Genomic DNA, 17,371 nt, shown 5'->3' on the forward strand with positions numbered 1-17,371 from the left:
CCCTGTAAAATCAGGATGGTAGATATCTTACAGGGTAATTAGATTCAAAAACATAGAGAACCCCTCTAGGCAAAACCTTAAGTTACAAAAAAGATACACAGACAGAAATAGTTATTCTATTCAGCACAATTCTTTTCTCAGCCATTTAAAGAAATCATAATCTAACACATACCTAGCTAGATTACTTACTAAAAGTTCTAAGGCTCCATTCCTGTTCTGTCCCTGGCCAAGACGACTACAGACAGACACACAAACCCTTTGTTTCTCTCCCTCCTCCCAGCTTTTGAAAGTATCTTGTCTCCTCATTGGTCATTTTGGTCAGGTGCCAGCGAGGTTACCTTTAGCTTCTTAACCCTTTACAGGTGAGAGGAGCTTTCCCCTGGCCAGGAGGGATTTCAAAGGGGTTTACCCTTCCCTTTATATTTATGACACATGCTATATTATAAAAAAACCTGCTAGACCAAGCCTTACGTTCATTTTGAAACAAGGTTTCAATTTGGGATGATGCAAATTCTAAATACTATAGTTTAGCGGCTAAATATTTCCAATTACCCTGAAAAAAACTCAACCACTACACCTTCCTCTGAGTGATCCGTTATCTCAAAGAGAGACATATCTAGGCACAGATCACTCAAAGTAGGGAGATGCGATGTGTTTAAATTTGCATTTTTTTTTTGAGAGAGAGAGAGAAGAAAATTCAGTACTGTACACAACATCAGTTTGCCTTTTAGGTAAGATTAACCTGTCCTACCTTTTGCTGGAATTACCTTGCTAGATTACTAGCAGAGCAGCATTAGAAAGTAGGGATGCTACAACTAATAGTGAATAAACCTAACTCCTGAAGCAATAAGATAGTTAACAAAAATGCATGCTAACATGTCTGGCAGCAAGCACAGTTACCAGTGCCACGGTTATAAAAAGGTTTAGTTTCCAGCAGTCACAGACCCCCATTCCAGGATTGGAAGCATTTACCGAATAGAAAAGACTTACCAAAAGTTGTGCCATCTTCACCCATAATGCACTTCATGGAGGTGAGGATTTGCTCCATAACAGGTGGTGACAGTGACGTGGCATACACTGCACTATGAGAATGCGTACGGAGGTAGTCAATCAGCTCCTGACAAAACGAACACAGGAGGCCTTCAGATACCACCATCAGTCAGATCTTAAAGCTATAGGCTCCACTGACACCATGACCACCCTACAAATTGGTAGCACCACACGTTGCGCGGACACACACACACACACACACACTCCACAAGTCACCTAGAAAAGGCTGGGAAGCTCGTAAAAAGCTGCACACGACATTTACTAAACTAAAGTGCTAACAGCAGGGGTGAAACATGCCTGTGCACTATACTTTGTATCCCAAGGCAGGATGAGGGTCAACCAAAAAAATTCGGATAACTCAAATGTAGATTCATTCTGCCAATGATCACAGCATTGGGTTTCGCAACAAGATGTCTGGAATTACTCAAGCTGTGCACAGGTTGTGTTTCGAGAGCAATTGTTCTGTCACGGGAAGATGCAAATCAATCCTCTCATTCCTGAGTGGTGGTGAGTAGGCTCTGCAGATGGCTATGTATCATGTTTGATACAAATCATTGCTAAGCATGTCACTGAACAAGGCATACAAAAGGTCACAAGGGATCTCTGCTAAGTGCACTATGGATAAGGCAGCAGGTGTAATTTAAGAATGAGCAAGAACTTCAGAGAGCCACTCCCTTTCTATTACTTACTCCTATCTTCTGCACTCAAATATAGCTTTTGCTACAGGATGGAAGCAAGCCATGAGGAAGACAAGAGGCACCACTCCCTGGAATGGTTACTCATCACTCATTGTATAATAAAACTATTCCACAACCCCCAGAAATGAGAAGCACTATGGTAAAACACCACAGCACGCGGTGGGACAAATTCTGGCCTCCGCTATGAAAAAAGCAACGGGAAGGCACAACGGTAACCAGGGGCAGAAATTTCTCTCAGCATATATTACTCAAGTTCTATTAGCATGATGCTGTTTTTGTCCCCTCCTAGCACCAGAGAAATTTAGAGCAGTGGTTCTCAACCTGAGGTCCATGGACGCCTGGGAGTCTGCAGACTATGTCTGTCTAAGGGATCTGCAAAAGGTTGTCATTACCATAGAACAGTGGTTTTCAACCTGTGGTTAGAGCTCTGCAAATCTGCAGATATCCGCTTTATGGCCATGGACCATGTCTGCGGATACAAATTTTGTATCCACGCAGTGGTCTACCTACGGTACATGGATCCTTGGGAGCGTGCACACAATGTTTACGATTTCCAAAGGGGTCTGCACCTCCATTCTGTATTTTTTTAGGGGGCCACAAATGAAAAAAGGTTGGGAACCACTGCTCTAGAGCAGGGCTTCCCAAGAGGTGTTAGATGGCCCCCACAGGGAGGATATCGGGCATATAGCAAAGAGAGAAAGGACAATGGAAAGAAAAAAGATGCCTGAAAGCAGATGAAATAGCATACAGTGTTGCTCCATAAAGCTTAATTAGGAGCTAGGAAAGCCTTGCCTTCAGAGTTCTCACTACTAGCTTCATTAACAGGTAGCAATTAAAAAATCCCTACCTTAAAGCACTGAGTAGCTATTAGCAAAAGAATTGCACAACCTCTCCTCCCCAAGTCTCAGCAGCTTTAGCTAATCACTCCTTTTAGGGAATTAGGAGTTCTGAAGGGAATTTTTTCCTGGATTCAACTCATCCACATTGGACAAAATTCCACATAACTGAACTGTACATCAATGTTTAGTTCCCAGTGTACCAGGTGAACTAAAAAAAACAAGCTAACACTGAAGGCCTCCAGGGATGTATCCTGGTACAGAACTGGGTAGGGCCCTAACTATCTGCTACCCAAAAAGTAGTTTCCACTTTTTGACCTTCAGAAGCCCAAATGAATACCTTGCTTCCTATCATGTCTCCCCACCACCTCTTTACCTTCTTGCCTCCGATGTATCCTCCAGCAGCTCCAAAGGCCTTGGTGAACGTTCCCATCATAACATCTACATCCTCAGGGTTAAGTCCAAAATACTCCACCACGCCCCGGCCAGTGAGACCCAGGGCACCTATACTGTGAGCCTCGTCCAGGTACAGGTATGACTTGTACTTCTTCTTGAGGGCAATCACTTCAGGTAGGCGGACTATGGAACCCTCCATGCTGTCGAAGAAAAAACAGATCAAATCATGTTAGATTCAGCTTTAAGGGTTTTTTATAATCGGGGTTCTGTTTGGAGATTCTAAACTGGATTCCTACCCTCCTTTTCTTTACTTCCTTTTAGCAGTTACGTAATTATCATGGAAGCATTATCTACAGACCATAACCCCTCTATGGAAAGATTTCTTTTACAAGTGTTTATGTTTAAAAACAAGATTTGTTGCATTCAGTGTTCAAATTTCCTTATTCTGAAAATCAGCATCACAAGTTAAACAGATTAAGTAGGCGCAAGGATGACAGAGCAACCCAATGCATTCTGTAATGCATTTCCATCTACAACAGATACTGCTTCTCTACCTCACAAACCTCAGTGTCCTATGCTGCCACCAATTAACGTGACATTGTTGATCTCCTAAATGAGATCAACCAGGCTGACCCATGCCTTCCAATAGCAGCTCAAGACCACCTGATCCTTAGGTCATGAGCCAGGTGCAAGGACAACTGAGCTCCAATTTATACCTCCCACACACCCTAAGAGAAGTCATGAGATCTGCACATATTGCCATCTATTCCCATTAGCATGATCAATAACAGACTGCTAGAAATGGAATTGGACTAGAGGGTATAAACTCAGCTCCAGAGCTTAGCATGTTTGATGTAAATAATTTGTTTAGATTACTTAGCATTTGTGTTGTATTTAGGAGATAGGAAGCTTTCCACCAGTACCAGCTGTTATTACAGTGGGCCATGTGGGAGGAGCTTAAAGATCAAACTAGGTCTAAAACAAATGGTCTCTCATCAAGAGCAACAGCTAAGTGGCATGCTCTTATTAACCAGCTCTACTGCTTGGTCCAGCGATGGAACCCAAACCCTGACAGCTGGATCTTGTGAAGAGTGTAGGCAAGGTAGAGAATAACTTGTACCTGTAAATTCCTTCCACTAGGATGAGGATTTTTTTCCAGGGCCTGCGGGTGCGAGGTTGCCCATGCACAATGGCATCTTTGAGCAGTTTCTCCAGGCTCTGCATGTCTGCACAGAAAAGAAAAAAAAGATAGCAAGATTCCACCAAGCAGCCTTTATTACTATTTCCCCATTAGCATGACATAATTAAGTGCAGGAGCACTCAAATGAGGCCACAGCTACAAGTCACAGCCACCCTCTGATATGAAGAGTGGTCCACAGAGACTAATACAGTAACTCCTCACTTAACGTTGTAGTTATGTTCCTGAAAAATGTGACTAAGTGAAACGATGTTAAGCAAATCCAATTTCCCCATAAGAATTAGTGTAAATAGTGGGGGTTAGGTTCCAGGGAAATTTTTTTTTGCCAGACAAAAGACATACACACACACACACACGCATACACACACACGCACAGTATAAGTTTTAAACAAACAAATTAATACTGTACACAGCAATGATGATTGTGAAGCTTGGTTCAGGTGGTGGAGTCAGAGGGTGGGATATCTCCCAGGGAATGCCTTACTGCTAAATGATGAACTAGCACTGGGCTGAGCTCTCAAGGGTTAACTCACTGTTGTTAATGTAGCCTCACTCTCCACAAGGCAGCAGGAATGGAGGGAGGGGAGACAGCATGGCAGACAGAGACAGACACACACACCCTGTGTGTGAGAGAGAGAGATGAGCATTTCCCCTTTAAGTAGGCTGACACCACTCTTAAGTACACCACCTTCTTAAGTTAATCAGCAAGCTGAGACCAGAGCAGCTGCTGCCAGGAAGCTCTCTCCGTCCTGAGCCCTGTCCTGTGTCCCCCCTGCTCTATGGAGATGGGGTAAACAGGGTGCAGGAGCATGGTGGAGGGGGACACCCTGACATTAGCCTCCCCCAACAATTAGGCTCCGGAGAGCAGCTCCAAGGCAGAGGGCAGTGCGGGGAGGGACAGCTGAACTTCCGGCAATTGATAGCCTGCTGGGCAGCTGCTGCACAGGGAACTTAGGGGAGCTGATGGGGGGCTGCCGGTCCACCCCGGTTCCAAGCCCCCACCAGCTAGCTGCAACAGGATGCTCTTCCTGCAAGCAGTGGACAAAGCAGGCGGCTGCCAAACGACGTTATAAAGGGAGCATTGCACAACTTTAAAAGAGCATGTTCCCTAACTGATCAGCGACGTAACAACAAAACAACGTTAACCGGGACGACTTTAAGTGAGGAGTTACTGTACCTGTGGAATCTATACTCTATCATGGTCCAAGTTTAGCCACATTGCATTTGAGGACCTGCATTCTCCTGCAAGCCACATCTCATGTTAAAGGTGACTGTGGCTGTGTGGTATAGCACTGCCCCGTGATTTCCACTATGGGCCAGGATTTGGTCATCCCTGGTTAAGAGTACAACAGTACAGAGATTAAGCCATCAGAAAGAGACAGACATGGAAATAAAAGGGAAGAGAGAAATGGGTTGGTAAATGGCAGGTGGAGATGAGTGAAGGCTTAGTGGCTGGAACAAAGAAGCCAGAGGGGAGAGAATGAGTTCAAGGATTATGGGCCTGAGACAGACTGCTGGGGATTGGGCAAAGGAGGATAGATGAGGAAGCAAGTTCTCCCCAATGTAATTTCTGTCTTTAAATAAACTGAACAAGATGGTGAGTGGAGAAAAGACAAGAGTTAATAAGGAAGAAAATCTGGTGAGACCTGATTGGATTGGAGGTGTGGAAAGAGAAAGTGAATACACAAGGAACAAAACAGAGTAAAATGAGCAAAGGACAGTGAGTGGAGGAAGCTGGGGTAGTTACAGGCCTCTGCCCTCTAGAAACACTGCACTAGAGGAGCAGAGACCAAAGGCAAGGGGAATGCACAGGAGGGGGCGGAATTCATACCACACCATAACAGTAAAGTGGAGGGCTGGGAGTAGCAGCAGACTCTGAGACATCAGTAGCCTGAATTGAATGACAGTGCAGATGAAATGATGCAGGGAGGAGCAAGGGAGTGATTGATGTTGAATGACAAGACCAGAGTGCATCTGAGTGATGAGAAGAGCATACCACTAGCACTTGGAGATCCAGTTGATGGAATGGCTAATGTGAATAAATCATGCAGGAGTCAGTCCAAACTAAGAGCGCAAAGGAAAGAAAGCAAGACATTAGAGATGGAGTGATCAACATGGAAGTTGAAGTGACATAGGATGAAGACAGGGAGGCAGAGGAGAGAGCCAGGCATAGAAAACAAATTATGGGGAGGCTGGTGGGGAACACAGACAATCACAAAAAAGAGGAAAGAGTGTGATTTTGAAAAGTGGAGGTGGGAGGAGCTGAAAGAACCTTTTCTTTTTGGTTTCAGAGTCCAGATACAGGATTCTGTGCCAAAGCATAGTGCCAGGCACGGGTAGGGGTACTCATTTTTAATGTTTTTGTCCATAGGATGGAAATGATTACAGAACCATGTGAGGGAATCTTATTACAGCCTAGATCCTGACCTAGGAAACTAAGCAATGACCTAAGAAACCATATGACAATCATCTATCTAGGATCTTACACGACATTCACCACTTTAGTATCGGACATGGATTGTAATAAGATTCTGTAAGTGTGCTGACCCATACATGTTACAAACTGAAAGGTGTGAACACCAGCAGTTCCCCTGCATATTCCAGACAGACATACACTGACTTTACATTAGGGATGTAAATATTGTTTAAAAAGTAAACCGTTTAAACTACTACAATTATATTGTTTAACCGATTAAAGGGAGAGGGCCTGGGGGCTCCACTCCAGCCAGACAAGGGGCCCCAGCTCCAGCCAGGTCCAGGGCTGGGGGTTAATGGTAAGACTAATGCTTACTGGTTAACCATTTACTATTTTATATCCCTACTTTACATATGAACAGCTATAAGGGGACCCAGAAATGCAACATCACAAAGTGCTACTGATTGGGGCAGAGGAGTACTGGTAGATCTGGGAAGGGAGAGAAGAGAAAGCCTACATGACACCTGCCTTTAATGTCTAGATTTAATCAGATACCCACATTTGCATAAGCACTAAATTCACTCACCCAGTTTAAATCTCTTCCATAAGTGTCCTTTCTCAGCAGCCTTAAAAAAGCCTGTATTTAATGGCCAATTTGCAAAGAATAGAGCTTCCAATCCAGGGTTTTCAACACTATTAACTTCAAGGTGCTAGCAGCCCCTAAGAGCCTCCAATTACTGGAAATGGGTTTCCCAGCTGGAAATTCAGATTTACTGCGACAAGAGGCAGGGTTCTCAGAAAAGAGTGACCTGTCTGAGCTACAAAAGGAAGTGCCCCCTAACAGGTACTCACTGTTGTGCTTGAAGATTCGAATAGTTGCTCCTGACAGTCTTGCTCCAAGCACTAGTGATGCATGATTCAGCTCATCGCTCAGTATCAGGCAGCCCTGCACAAGGGGAAAAAATGAGACAGAAAGGCTGAATAGACTGAGGTTAACAGCAGACCAGTGTGCAAGACCACTCTTATTTGTCTTTAGTCAGAGTACTCTTCAAACTGCTGTGCTTGTATTAGATGAGACAGCTGTGTCTTTAACTATCGCCAGTAATGGACATGTGTGCACATCCCAGTATCCTGCCATGAAGTCAAGATCAGTGATTCACCATATGAATCCTGTGGGGAATACGTGAAAGCCATACCTTACTAGGAAGTGCTGTGTGCAATACAGGGCCGAGTATGTCTGAAAACAATTTAATCCATTCTCAGGGAAAAGATAAGATTTCCTAATATCGTTGAACTAACATCTACTAGTGACTTCGATCAGCCTTATATTAAAAGGCGGCACGGGTACTGCTATTAAGCAATTACAATGAAGTTTGTTAAAATCAGTGCTCACATAAAATGGAGAACAGGAAATGTAGTACAGAACAGGAAGTTTTCAGTGCACCCTGACTCACCCTCAGGAAGTCTGCATATTTCTGACTGCACAACCCTTATGGATTTCACACCATCCCCAGCTTTCCAGCCCCAGCCTATCCTTGGCTCTGTCTACACTAGGAACTTGACTGGCTGCTGCTAACGATCATCAGCAATGCGCCCATCCCCTCCAAAATCTGGTGCTCAAAACTGTAGAAAGGACGCAACTGTTCTCAATCATTTTTGCCAGTGTTGAAAAAATGACTATGTCCTATTTGCATTACAGCTATGCCGTTTTCAGCATCAGTTCAGGGTGTCCTGTTGCTGACAGCCCATGGGGAGTAACAGATCGATTACCTCATGCTTATGGAGCCTATGAGTCCCTCCTGCTGGCTATGCTGACTAGACACTATTGGGGTAGGTTAGGTCCTATTATTGTGCTCTCAATCCCCTCACCGATGACAACAGTAGAATGGAGACTTAAGTAGTAACTGAAGATGTCACTAAAGCTTTTGAAGAACAGGGGAAAAAAATGCTCAAGCAGTTCTTTTGTGACCAGCACAGCTGTGGTGACTTCTATTTTAGGCTTATCAAGTGTGATGTAAATGCCTAATTACAGTGTAAATAATGAAAGACTGCCAGTCTTCCTGATTAGCTAACGGGTTACCTCTGGTCAGCTGGACCCTGGGCTTTGAGACCCTCCCCACTCACAGGATCTCAGAGCCAGAGTCCAGCCCAAGGCCAAACTTCTACACTGCCATTTTTAGCCTTGTGAGCCCGAATCAATTGACCCAGCTCAGATTTCATGCCAGTTTTTTGTTTTGTTTTTTTAATTGCAGTGCAAACCTAGGTCACCCAGCATCCCTCAATGTGCCCTTCCAATTTATATTTACATGGCCTTCATCACCATAATAGCGGAGTATCACCTAATTATGTTTTAAAAAACCCAACCATCTGCAGATTGGGAAAGAAAATAAAAGTCTTGGGCCTTGACATTTTAGCATTTGTGTTCCTTCAGAAGATCCAGAAATGCTGGTTAACCTCACTCACCACCTCTGAGGCTCCTTCTAGAGAGATATTGATGGTATATTAAATAAATTTATATTGGATCTATATTGACAAAATAAATACTCGTCTGTTACACTGTACTCATGGAGGATTTCAGTTACCTACAATAGGTATCTGGAGTAATGGACAACCAGAATCGAGTATACACAAAAGACGAGCCTATGCCACACAGAAGACAACTTTAGGATCCAGGAAGTTTTCAGAGAAACCTGGATCAACATCATTTCACTGAGGGTCAGGAAGAAGTGAAAAATCATGAGGAAAAGTTGTCCCTGGCTATTTAAATCAGCCGTAGTAAATACTGTGGGATTCACACAACATGGCATTTCAAAGATATTAGATTTTGAGCACTTAATACTTTTACATAAGATGCAATTGGAAGAAGTATTAATATCTACCAGTGTGGAAAACAGCTGGTCAATTCCAAGAACACACATATTTAAGGCTAAAGAGACCATGCATCTTCCAAAACAAAATGTGAAGAGCATGAAGTAGTTGCTTCACCAGGGACATGCTCCAGAGTCTTAGAAGAGAAGACCGGATGCAACCACACAATAACAGAGGGTCAGGTGAGACTTGTAGAGGAAAGATAAGGACATCCAAAAAAGAAGAGTTATCTAATCTTTGGGGACTTTATAATTGGGGACTTTATAATTATTAGGCAAAATGAAAAAAGAAAGCAGTCTTATTACTAAAAGGAATAAAAATAGGTGAAAATTACTAGTTTCTCTAATACCTACAATTGACAAAAGGAAGACTAACCCTATTAACTTTAATCTTCAAACTATATCAGATGCAATCGATGCAAAGTGTTTAACTTAAATAAGAATGTTTTAAAAAATTCTAAATTTCCATTGCTGCATCAGAAATATGCGTTCTCTGGTCAGCAAGTGAAATTATCCTTGCAGTTGACACTAGTTTTTTGAATTTTCATTCCCTCCCCATAGACCCTACAAGCTCTTGAACTTTTCTCCCAAACCTGATACTGTTTCTAGCAGCTATTCCATTCTTATTGTTATCAATGATATATAACAGGGTTCTAGAATGCCTGGAGAAAACAACATGAACACTTCAATTTTTAATGGACTATCCCAAATCTGGTCATTTTAATTTCTATTACTGCACTGAGTTGAAACTCCTTCTGAAGACCCTTCTTCATCATACACCATAGAAATCACCTTATAACACAGAAGTAAAACAATTAAGATCCTTGGATGAGAATAACTATAAATGGTAAGTAAGTAACTGATTTTTATAAAGTATTTGATAATCTGTCACAAAATCTTACTCATTACTTCAGATAGTTTTAAATACAAAAACAAGGCATCTTGAGAAAATAAACCAGGAAACCTAGGACTTGGAAGACTTTACCATGGTAAATGTTCACACACAGGGATAGAAAGTTATGGCAGCAGCTAAGCCAGCAGTATCTGGAAAATTTAAGCAATCATTTAACATAAGTGCTAGTTTCTATAGTTGTGGAAATAACTTTACAACACAAACACGAAGTGATCCTCTTCTATCTGCAGACAGCTACTGCAACCCTGGATGCTGATCAGAGCTACCCAGGTGTCAACACAGTGAAAGTGAGCAAAGCTTTCATTTTCACTGATGCCCACAAGATTCTGAATAGCTTCAGTGAAACTGCCCAGAATATTGTCAATTTCACTTCTGCTGCTTGGGAAAATTGTAAGCAGTGTCAGAGACAGGCACTGAAGGTATTCAAGAAAAGGACTACACACAGAAAAAGGCAGGAGATGAGATGAAGCAACAGAAATTTGAGAGGTTCAAACACCATAGGAGGAATTCAGAACGGTCCAAGGGGGAATAATAAGGAATAACAGGATGAAATTAAAAATGGGAATATTTAAATTGTACCAAGAAAAAATCCTGATAGACGTGCACGGCTGTAGAATTATCTCCCAAGGGAAGGAGAAGCCCCATTAGATTATATTTAAACCTGAACAGGAGACCGCAATAGACATACTTTGTACTATACCAACAGAGGGAGATGAATTAAATGGAGTTTAACAGGTCTTCTCCATCTCTCAGGGCATGTCTACACTTACCTTCAGAGCGATTGATCCAGCCAGGGTCGATTTATCGCATCTATTGAAGACGCAATAAATCGACTGCCGAGCGCTCTCCCATCAACTCCGGTACCCCACTGGAGTGAGAAGCGTAGGCGGAGTCGACGGGGGAGCTTCAGCAGTCAACCTACCACAGTGAAGACACCGCGGTAAGTAGCTCTATGTATGTCGACTTCAGCTACTCTATTTTCATAGCTGAAGTTGCGTAATTTAAACCGATCTAGCTCGCCCCCCAGCGTAGACCAGGCCTTAATCTCCTGTGATTAGAGAACACCATTTAGAGATGCAAGAGATTCAGGCTGAGTTCTGTGCTATCAGGCAGCCGACTTATTATTTTGCAAACCTGGATGATCATTGTATTCATTAATGCAGAACTATTTAGTGAACAAAATGTTTGTTCTTTTATGCGTTTATTACATCAAAGGAAATTTTTCTTCCCTAGTAACTACTGTCTGTATGAGAGATTACAGGTTTCCAAGTTTATGACTGGGATGCCCAACTTGGCTCAATTTTATGCCAGTTAGAAGTGGCATTCAGATGATTCAGTCTCCCAGCAAGCTGTCAGAACAGTCTGTAACTGGGCAGTTTACGGAAGTAATCACCATCTTTAATATTAAGGTGTGGCCTGCAGAAACTAGAAGTCCCACAGGGTTGTGCTCTCTCCCAACACGAGCCATTCTAGAGCATTATAGGTCCGAGCACACACTGTCCCCAAAAGACCCTTTGGTTGAGATACAGTATTGATGACATATCAGGACCTGTTTCTGCAAAGAACATTTGCAGTGACTTCTTTGAAAAAAGAGTGAACAACCCCTAAAGAGTCCATAAGCAGAAACTTCATGCCTCACACCCTGTTACCCATTCTCTCTGAAGCCATACCTTGCCAACTAAAGCAGGAATGTTCATTGAGTTGGTTGAAAACCCCATCCCATAAGTCATTGCAGCCTCCACACCCAGGAACCTGGCCACTAGTTTTTCCAGTTCCTCATGCTTGTCCAGATTTCCTGCACATAAAATAGCAAAAGATAAGTCAAAAATAAACCAAATGAACCTGGGGCCAAATCTGTACCACAAAAGGTTTTTCAACAGCTAGAATTTTTTTTTTTTGGTATGATCCAGAAAAGGGGGGGGGGGGGGAGGGGGAGATGAGGGGAAGGGTCGGTGGAAAATCTGAGAACATGTCAATGAAGACTGTTGTGGCTGTGTAAACTAAGCATGACAGAACAGAAAAGAACACAGAATTTATCTTCACTCTATAGTTGTGATTTCTTCACTGCTTCATCTGAGGTTCAAAAGCTGGAACCATACAATGTTTTGCAGAGACTAATGAACAGATGATGATTTACGTATATACTTTGAAAACACCTGCCCCCCACCCAAACTTACCCATTTCCTGCCTAGTGCTGCATACCCCAGCTCCATACTGTGTCAGTACTTTAGCTGCTGCTTCTTTGCAAATTCCAGTGTTCTGAGCAAATCCAAGATAGTTGTAGGAACCCATGTTAATAACGTCTTTTATCACTCTCCCTGTGTACCTGTATTTCAATAACATCACATGTTAAGACACTGACAATCAAACCCAAGATCCAGCTACACAAGAATACACTAGCTACCATTAGCTTGCTAGGAAATGCATGGAACTAGGAGAGACCAACAACCAGTGGCCAGAAAGTTTACATGGATATGGCCCTCATTTTCAAAACTAAAATTAGCTGAACAAGGATGCTCTTTCATTGCTGGGGTTTCTAATTCAAGTTAGATGTGTTAAAGGTATATAAACCATTTTTTACAAATATCTGATTTCTCATCTTTTTTATGCTTATATATTTTAAAAAATTAAATGAAGGCTAGAAGCCAGTAGATGTTCTTTGGAATACTATCTTAAATTTTTAAAAGAATGCTGAAGGTTTTTCGAACCATTTGTTAGCTATGTCCTTTCTTCAGCCTCCCACTCCCAAATTTCGAGCCTTTTCTTCCCATTTTAAAAATTAATTTTTTAGACCAATTGGGTTGGCACTATCCCCCACAGGATATCCCCCCAGCACACAAAGGAAATGCATCTGGAAGTCAGCACTGGTGTGTTGCAATATGGGGCAAGAACAAACTGTAGTGGAAAAGAGTTGTATTAAATACAATACTCTTGAAAGCCAAGGACAGGAATCAAGTTACACTGTGTGTTGGGCTGTACAGGTTTCTTACATACAACCTCTGTCAGGGTACCTCAGACTTGATCTGTAGAAACCCTTGCTATTCCACTTCTGGTCTCCACCCCACAGCTCTGCCAGTTTATTTCAGTCTTGACCCAGAGCACTCCTGCTAAACTCAGCATTAGACAATCATGTGATGTTTGTGGGAGATGTACTGTTGTGATAATCGAGCCCACAAATTTACCCTAATTGCGTGCTCAGCTGTGAGAAATGAGTGAAAGTTAATGGAATGTCACAATATCCTGTAACAAATGTTGATGGGAAAAGATACAAAAGCTAGACAAGGACTGAATTAGTATAAAGAGGCCAACTAATATAATTCAAGAAATGTGTTAAGTTCATGCCTGGTTAAACAAAAACAGCATGGGATCAGAAATCAGTGAACCAAAATTGGCATGTAGGAAGTTTTGTCTAATTGATGGATAAAATAATGAAATCACCACTCATCACTCCTTTTTGGGGTTCTTAAGAGACTTTGGGGAAGAAGAAAAACCTTTTATCATCACTGAAGGAGTAGTGGAAGGATTGTTGCTGTGACACTAGACTTTGATACTCCAGTGGAAGCACAGGACCATTATCGCTAAACCAGCAAGGACCATAACTTGATAAATGTGAGATTCTGCTGTATTCCCCTCCCTCATGTGCTTCTTTCTGTCCCTTATATCTTCCTCCTGCTCTTTCCCTCCTAGCTTTTCATGTGATCCTGAAGCCAACCATATTGCACGGCACCAGCACAATGGAACAAGACAGTCCATCCAACTCTGTTCGGCCTGAGAAGGACCAGTGAAGGAGAGGGACCTGCCCAGAACAACCAGATGATATCCATGGTGAGCTGGAGTCCAGAACAGCTGTCGTGGCCCACCTGTCAGCCCAAAGCATCCATCCACAACTGACCAGCCACCCTGTATCCTGAGATCATCAACAAAAGCTGCGTTTCCCCCCTATCTTTTCTATATCGGTCTTGTCTAAAGCAGGAAAGCGACTCATTCCCAACTCAGAACTGAACAACAGAACTCACCCTTTACTTCACCACCAAAAATGGTTTGGCTAAATAAAAGATTAACAAATATTCAGTGTTTCCAAAAAAGGACTTTGATTATCCAAAACAAAGTTAACCTATCAATTTCAGTTTCAATGCTCTCTACCTCATTTTGAGTCTTTGTCAAACTACTAACCTTTTGCATGAATTTTATAGTATACTACTTGCCATGGTTCTAGGCAGGCGGAGGTCTCTGAATACCAAACCCCAAACCTTGGTTAAAACTATTTAATGTTGGGCAGTGACTGGGTTAACACCTTTGGCTTACATATTCAATCTCAATTAACACCACGGTACACTCCAGGAGCCAGAATACCAAACTCTCACTTGAATTCTAATCCATGTCAGAATAAAGTCACCAGAAGTGAGACAGGCTAAGCAGCATACACAGTAAATGCCCTCACAAAGGTACTGGCCTGATTTTACCACTGGCTTCCCACTACTATGTGAACCCTTCCATACAATGATATAAAAACACTTCTAATCACTGTGTTTACAGATGTGTAATCGTTTATACTTGGTGTAAATCATAATCCCAGTGAAGAGGAATTAGCATCTCAAACTCTGAAGTTCCTTGGTTCAAATTTGTGGCACTTCTAAGAACAATCAGAATGGCCATACTGGGTCAGACCAATGATTCATCTAGCCCAGTATCTTGTCTTCGACAGTGGCCAGTGCCAGGTGTTTCAGAGGAAATGAACAGAACAGGGCAATTAGGGAGTGATCCATCACCTGTCCTCCAGTCCCAGCATCTAGTAATCACAGGTTTAAAAAGTCTCAGAGCCCATTATAGGATTGCATCCCTGACCATCTTGGCTAATGGCCATTGATGGATCTATCCTTCAGGAACTTATCGGATACTTTTTTGAACCCAGTTATAGTTTTGGCCTTCCCCTAGCAACAAGTTTCACTGGTTGATTGTGAGTGGTGGGAAGAAGTACTTACTTATGTTTGTTTTAAATCTGCTGCCTATTAATTTCATTAGGTGACCCCCTGATTCTTGTGTTATGTGAATGGGTAACTGGCACTTTCTTATTCACTTTCTCCACAACATTCATGATTTTTTAGACAGCTACCATATTTCTCTTCCCCCATCCCCACACCTCTTTTCCAGGCTGAACAGTCCCGGTCTTAATCTCCCCTCATATGGAAGCTATTCTATACCTTAATAATTTTTGCTGCTCTTCTCTCTACTTGTTCCAATTTAAATATTATTTTTTTAAATGGGGAGACCAGAACTGCATGCAGTATTCATGGTATGGGCGTATTATGGGTTTATCTAGGGGCATTATGATATTTTCTGTCATAGTATCTATCCATTTCCTAATAGTTCCTAACATTCTGGTAGCTTTTTTAGACTGCTACTGCACATCGAGTAGATGTTTTCGGTGCACTATTCACAATGACTCCACAATCTTTTTCTTGCATAACAGCTAATTTAGACCCCCATCATTTTTGTGTATAGTTGGGATTTGTTTTCCATTGTGCTTTACTCTGCATTTATCAACATTGAGTTTCATCTGCCATTTTGTTGTCCAGTCACCCTGTTTTGAGAGACAGACTCTTCAGTTTCCTTTGGACTTTACTATCTTGAGTAATTTTGTATTGTCTGCCACCTGACTGTTTACCCATTTTCCAGATCATTTACGACTATGTTGAACAGCGCTGGTCCGAGTACAGACCCCTTGGGGAACCTGCTAATTTACCTTTCTCCACTGTGAAAACTGACAGTTGATTCCTACCCTTTGTTTCCTATGTTTTAACCAATAACTGATCCAGGAGAAGACCTTCCCTCTTATCCACTAGTCTGTGCAGGGCCCGCTGCTCCTTCAAAGACAGTTTCATAGCCCTCAGGCATTCTCCACTTCAGACTAATTGTTGGGAATCTTTCCCCAAGCTTTAACTCACACAAATGTCCAATTGTAGTCCTGGGAAAGTCTCTCCATCATGTCCACTTTGGCCCCAGGTACACTGCAGATTGGTCTGTTCCAGCTGTCTCGAATGCGCATGTAAAGGTTCCTTGTGTAGAAGTTTTCAAAGTCCTGATACAATGGGACAAAGTCCTGCAAAAGATACATTAAGGGCATTCAAACAAGAGAAAAGATCATATGCCTCGTCTGTTGTGATACAAGGAGAGCCAGTTTTCTGCATCAGTTTGGGATGCACTTTTAAGTGCACTCAAGAAAAATGCAATATATGATCACACTGAACACTTTTCAGCCACTGATTTTAAAGAACTTCACTGAGGTGTCATTCCCTACATAAAGCTCTGCTGGGAAGCTGAGGCACAGGGAAAGCCGCTTGCCCAACTCCACATAGCAGCAGAACCAGGAACAGAACCTAAACTTCCCAATTCCTAGGGCATGCCCTTATCCACATTATCCATATTTCAATCCCAGGAGATGAGTAAAATTTCCTCAGTTGTTTACATCCCATTGTAGAGAAGAGATGGAGAAGGGGTGGCCCCCGCTGGGGCCTACTTTCCCAACTCCTCCTCTCCCAGTGCAGCAGTTCCTGTTCACTGTGTGTTCAGCTGCAAAGGAGAGCAAGGAAATCTTCTGTATGAAGGTACCCTTTTTACAGTTCATTTTCAGAAAAACAACATACTTTAATGCAATACAGCAGCATTAGCATTACTGTGGAAATTAACTTCCAAATTTCCCAAACTAGTGTTCAGAATCCCAATTGTAAAGCTGAATTCTAACAAACTCTTCTCTATAGTTTGCATTATCACTTATATCCCACAAAGTTTGTTTGCAAAAATGTTTCCTGAACTCCAGCTTCCTTTCCAACATATCTCTCAAGAAAACCAAATGTATGTCTTGAATGGATAACAAGGAAGAACTTCAAGCTTACTGACAACACTGACTCATCTGAGCACAGGGTAACGTACTCCCTTGGCCCACTTTGAAAGCTTGAAAGGATAACAAAATTTCTTTATTTACTGTTCAATTAAAAGG

The 17,371-nt window shown here is 42.3% G+C and overlaps 1 protein-coding gene across 2 annotated transcripts in view; it reads right to left on the reverse strand.

Moving 5' to 3' along the window:
- SPTLC2 (serine palmitoyltransferase long chain base subunit 2) overlaps positions 1–17,371 on the reverse strand; it is a 120,860-nt gene that overhangs the window by 68,696 nt on the left and 34,793 nt on the right. For both annotated transcript variants that reach the window (XM_073349295.1, XM_073349296.1), the window contains exons 3-9: positions 16,320–16,474; positions 12,552–12,700; positions 12,045–12,169; positions 7,447–7,540; positions 4,101–4,206; positions 2,961–3,180; positions 991–1,117 (exon numbers count right to left, since the gene is read on the reverse strand). In XM_073349295.1, coding sequence (XP_073205396.1) covers positions 991–1,117; positions 2,961–3,180; positions 4,101–4,206; positions 7,447–7,540; positions 12,045–12,169; positions 12,552–12,700; positions 16,320–16,474 — 976 coding nt within the window. The remainder of the gene's footprint in view (positions 1–990; positions 1,118–2,960; positions 3,181–4,100; positions 4,207–7,446; positions 7,541–12,044; positions 12,170–12,551; positions 12,701–16,319; positions 16,475–17,371) is intronic.

This window comes from Lepidochelys kempii, chromosome 6 (assembly GCF_965140265.1).
Source record: "Lepidochelys kempii isolate rLepKem1 chromosome 6, rLepKem1.hap2, whole genome shotgun sequence".
In the NCBI taxonomy this organism is placed as follows: Eukaryota; Metazoa; Chordata; order Testudines; family Cheloniidae; genus Lepidochelys; species Lepidochelys kempii.